Source organism: Vicia villosa, linkage group LG1 (genome assembly GCF_029867415.1).
Source record: "Vicia villosa cultivar HV-30 ecotype Madison, WI linkage group LG1, Vvil1.0, whole genome shotgun sequence".
In the NCBI taxonomy this organism is placed as follows: domain Eukaryota; kingdom Viridiplantae; phylum Streptophyta; class Magnoliopsida; order Fabales; family Fabaceae; genus Vicia; species Vicia villosa.
In genome coordinates this window covers 81,443,611-81,448,681 of record NC_081180.1, presented here as the reverse complement: position 1 = coordinate 81,448,681, position 5,071 = coordinate 81,443,611, and the positions used below count along the sequence as shown (strand labels likewise).

Genomic DNA, 5,071 nt, shown 5'->3' with positions numbered 1-5,071 from the left:
AGGAGGCCAGATCCATAAAAGATTACAGACCAATTGCAGGATGCACTGTTCTCTACAAGCTAATATCTAGAATTCTCACTAGCAGACTGACAAGAGTCATTGGTAATGTTCTAAGTCATAGCCAGGCAGCTTTCATTCCCAATCAGCAGATCCATAATCATGTGCTACTTACTTATGAATTGCTCAGAGGTTACTCTAGGAAGGGAGGGACACCAAGGTGTATGATGCAACTTGATCTACAAAAGGCGTATGATATGGTGGACTGGGGTGCACTTGAAACAATAATGAAGGAGATTGGATTGCCATGCAAATTTATCCAGTGGATAATGATTACAGTTAAGACTGTGTCATATAGGTTCAATGTGAATGGAGTGTATACAAATCCTATGCTGGCTAAGAGGGGAATCAGGCAGGGGGACCCTCTCTCCCCCATCCTCTTTGTTTTAATGATGGAGTATCTTAACAGATTATTCTGCAAAATGAAACTTGAGCCATCATTTAAATATCATAGCAAATGCAAAGCCATAGGGCTTACTCATTTAGCTTTTGCTGATGATGTTTTAGTATTTACTAGAGGTGATACTAAATCTGTTGGATCTGTCCTTAAAGTTTTACAATCTTTTTCTGCCTCTACAGGACTGATAGTAAACCCAAACAAATGCAGAATTTTCTTTGGTGGTGTGGATGAAGAAACCAGGAGCAGAATTAAAAGCCAAACTACTTTTCAAGAAGGCAGTCTACCTTTCAAATACCTAGGGATTCCAATGACCAGCAAAAGATTGGAAATACATCATTACATGCCCCTAATTATGAAGATTGTGGCAAGGATAAATCATTCGAGCAGCAAACTACTAAGCTATGCTGGGAAAATCCAACTAGTTAAGAGTGTTTGTTTCTCCACGGCAAACTATTGGCTTCATTGTCTACCATTGCCTAAACATGTTATTCACCATATCAATGCTATATGTAGATCTTTTGTTTGGACAGGTGGTGCTACCATAAAAAGGAAAAGCCCTATCGCATGGCATACTATGTGCAAACCTCGGAAATACGGAGGCCTGAATATAAGGGATCTGCAGATATGTAGTGATATAGCTATGCTGAAATTGCTCTGGAACATTAGTAGGAAAAAGGATAACATGTGGGTTCGGTGGATCGACAGTTACTATATGAAGGGGCATTATGGAGGTGGAGGAAAAAGAGAGTCAGTCTTGGATATTCAAGGCAATCTTGAGACATAAGGAGACTGCATTGGACATCCCAGACTGGAACCAGATGCAAGAGTTCAAAACTAACATCATCTACAAAAGGATGTGCTCAAGTGACCCAATTGTGCCTTGGTATCGGTTATTTTGTGGAAATAGAGCAAGGCCAAAAGCTTTGTTTACACTATGGATGACCTGTCATGGTAAGTTGGCAACAAGGCAAAGATTGAAGAGATTTGGCATGGTGGCTCAGGATACGTGCAGCTTCTGCACACATGAGGAGACCATCGACCACTTGTTTTTTGGTTGTTATCCGATGAGACAAATCTGGAAACAGGTGCTGGATTGGCTTGGTATTAAACATGAAGCAATGGAGTGGAGATTTGAGATTCAATGGCTCGTACAGGAATGTAAGCGGAAAACAGTGAAGGCTGCTACTCTCCAAATAGCTGCAGCAGAGACAGTGTATGGCTTATGGAGGCTCAGGAATTGCATCACCTTTGGGAATCCCTGTGATAGATCCATAGTGGCTGGAAACATTATAGACATGATTGTTTACCGTGGGTGGGGTAGTGTTAAGCTGCGACCTTATATCGCTAGCCTAATGCTTTAATTTGGTTTCTAGTCTCTCTTGTTTAGCTGAACCTTATTGGGTCGCTTTGTAAACACTGTTTTTTGATTTAATATATCATTCTATTATTTCAAAAAAAAAAAAATTCTCTAAATATATTTAGTATATATATATATATATATATATATATATATATATATATATATATATATATATATATATATATATATATATATATATAAAATTGATTGATAACTTTGTTGATAAAACTAAATTATTTATATCACTACATTAAATAATTGACAATAAAAACACGTTAATATGTTAATTTCGCAACAACAATAGCTTTAGAAATTATCGTACAGAATAGATGGAGAAGTAAATGAATTAGAATTATTTTTCTTCTTATTTTTGAAAGTGCTACAGTTTTTATTAATTTCTGAAACCATTGCTGAATCCACAGTGTGATAGTTCAATGAAAATCACGTGATTGTTTTTCTTGAAAGGGAGGGGAGAAATAGAGATTTTTTTCAATTTTTAAAATAAAAATATTAAAAAAAAAGATAAAATATTTGTTAAGAAAAATTAAAAATTAAATAATTTTTATGAAATTTTACAATTTAAAATTTTATGTAAAATATAAAAATTTAATATATAATAAGATACAATTTATTGGATTTATAAAATGAGATGGATGGATTGAATCTATTCATATAGTAAAATGGATGGATTATATCAAATCCATTAATTAATTTTTGTTTAATGGATGGATTAATTAGCGGATGGATTTGATGGATAATTGATGGAATTTATTGCAACCCCTAGATAAGACTATCAATGGAATTACTGAGTTTTGCTTTTGGATTTATGGAAGCCGCAGAGCCATTATCAGTATATAACATGTCCTTTTGTGTCCTATAATTGACCTACTTTTGACCAAAATTATTGTTAATACTTAATAGGGTTATGGTGCGCTTCTTATAGAGGAGGCTGAGCGGATTGCTCAGAAAGAACACAGGTCAACTAAGATAGGAATAATTTCTGGGGTTGGCACAGGGCATTACTACATAAAATTGGGATATGAACTTGAAGGGCCTTACATGATGAAATATCTATGTGAAATATATATTGTAATAATAATTAATCATGGCTATTTTTCATGTAATTTCATAGGCTGTGTTAGTGATGTGTTTTATACACCTCATAAATTATATCTCTGCTAGTATTGCAAATTATGATAATGGTTTTGTAGTTTGGTAGTTTGTTCCAGGAAAACAAATGTGTAATGTTGTACCTAGGGTACAAGAAACGAGAATCACGAGACCAAGAATTACTGTCTAATTAAACATAGTTAAAACAGTGTAATAACAAGAGTTTTACTTTGTTAAAAACCAACTAAACACCAAATAAAGATACACTAATCATAAATAAGTACTTATAAATTAACATTTGATTTTATTGATTTGGTTTAACAACAATCGGAAACATTTTAATGATGAAGATGCTTAAATAATTTGAAGTCACTAGATATATAGTTTTCTTGGTTAGATGACCCAAAAGCAAGCTATAACGGACCCAACAACCAAACTAGAAATTAAGAACACCATACTCACAATTCCTGCAGTCTCTGCATGCTGCAACTTTACAGTTTTAGGAGTTGAAATCATCAATACACTAGTCAGGTATCCGTTTGTAAGCCCTAAAAGACAAGTCAGGATTGTCACCGGAATCTCCGTCCGGATCCGGAACAAGCATCCAAAGAAAAGAGGGAAAAACAACAGTCTAGCTATGCCTACTGCAATTTTAGCATTTTTTACTAGGTATACTTCAGCAAGACTATTGCCAACAAAGTTGAACACTTTAAAGCAAATAATCAAGAGAATCGGATAGCAATCCTTAAGAAGTTGAAAATGGACATCGTAAGTTATGTAATCAGGAAATATTGCAAGCGTCATAACATAAATGAGCAAGATGGCAAATCCATACAACTTGATTATTCTTACAGTATCCCGTACCGTTGACCTCCATACAGATCCAGTCAAAGGACCCTTGTCTTCCTCCGCAGCGATTGCCTGAATTTTAAGTTCTTTGTAGTACTTCATAATGGGAAGCTTTTGTACAACATTGTATAAAATTATGCATATTAACATAATCACAGTTGATATAGTAAAGTAGAGATTTGCACTCTTTTGCAGGCTGGAGGCATCTTGTGTGTAAAAAACTTTTGTAAATATCCACAGCAAAGAAACACGTATACCTGAAGTCAAAACCATACATATTATCTTATCAAGAGAAGAACCATTTACCTTTTAAAAATTGCAAACTCATCAGAAAAAAACAACCAATCATTTGTAAGAGTAACAGAATAGCATACGATACCAGAGACAGCATTTCCAAGAATGACAGCCTGCGTGTATCTCTCTGGCAACTCACCGGCGGATCCAACAACAGAACCCTGCACCAAAGCATTAGCCACACCAGCAACCCCAACCGCCCCAAAAATAACATAGAATCCATTATTCAACCCGACACGACCCTTAACATAACCAACATCAAGCAAAGGAACAACCAGTAGAGAAAAAACAAACAAAGCAAGGCCGACGTTGATCCTTACATAAGCATGAGATTTGCGTCCGTCAAGGATGATGAGGAAGAGACCAGAAAGACTAATGAGTATGGAAACTATAGCGAAAATACGGTCAACACTTGCTTGAGGGTAAAGGTAAGAGAAATAGTCAACGGTTGTAATGAATGAGTTCAATGGGAATAAGTAACCGATTCCAAGTGTGAAGTAGATTATGTATGTTAAGTTCCATGTGTCTTGTGGTGGTTTTTTCTTTGTGCCTGCAGGTGAAGGTAGAAGAAGGGTTGATTCTATGGTACTGTTGTTGTTGCCGTGATGTAGTGTCGCCATGTTTGTTTGAATGAAATGTATCCAAAGTTTTCCAGTTGTGCCAATATCATATAATATTTTTTTTTGGGTGAATTATATCCTTCATATTATAGTTACATGAGCAATTAAGATAGATCCTAAAAATAAGGCTAAATTGATATTATATTTGCAAGCATAGACTAAGTTTTTGTAAACATGAGATTGAAATTTTGGATGGCTAAAATCATCCATGCATAAAACACACTATGATAAAAACACAAGAAACTATATTCTTTGGAACTCGCGTCCTTCTAGCATCGATGATTATCTTATTTGTAATATCTCGTGAAGGGAAATCGCGAAACAAGACGTAGTGGAAAATAAAAAATTTCCCTTAAGTCGGTCATTATTTTGTTAAAATGA

General features: G+C 35.1%; 1 protein-coding gene across 1 annotated transcript; it reads right to left on the bottom strand.

Annotated features, from left to right (window-relative positions):
- Nucleotides 1-3,262: 3,262 nt before the first annotated feature.
- On the bottom strand, nt 3,263-4,740 carry LOC131610718 (equilibrative nucleotide transporter 1-like). Its single transcript, XM_058882746.1, has 2 exons — nt 4,156-4,740; nt 3,263-4,033 (listed from the first exon to the last, which is right to left on the bottom strand). The coding sequence occupies exons 1-2, from the start codon at nt 4,688-4,690 to the stop codon at nt 3,321-3,323; spliced, it is 1,248 nt and encodes a 415-aa protein (XP_058738729.1). The 5' UTR covers nt 4,691-4,740; the 3' UTR covers nt 3,263-3,320.
- Nucleotides 4,741-5,071: the final 331 nt, after the last annotated feature.

Bases quoted from the DNA above. Each gene is read 5' to 3' on its own strand.
- LOC131610718 (XM_058882746.1), bottom strand. From the start codon at position 4,690: ATGGCGACACTACATCACGGCAACAACAACAGTACCATAGAATCAACC. The intron at 4,034-4,155 runs GTATCGTATGCT...TTTTGACTTCAG, and splicing joins TCTTGGAAATGCTGTCTCTG to GTATACGTGTTTCTTTGCTG.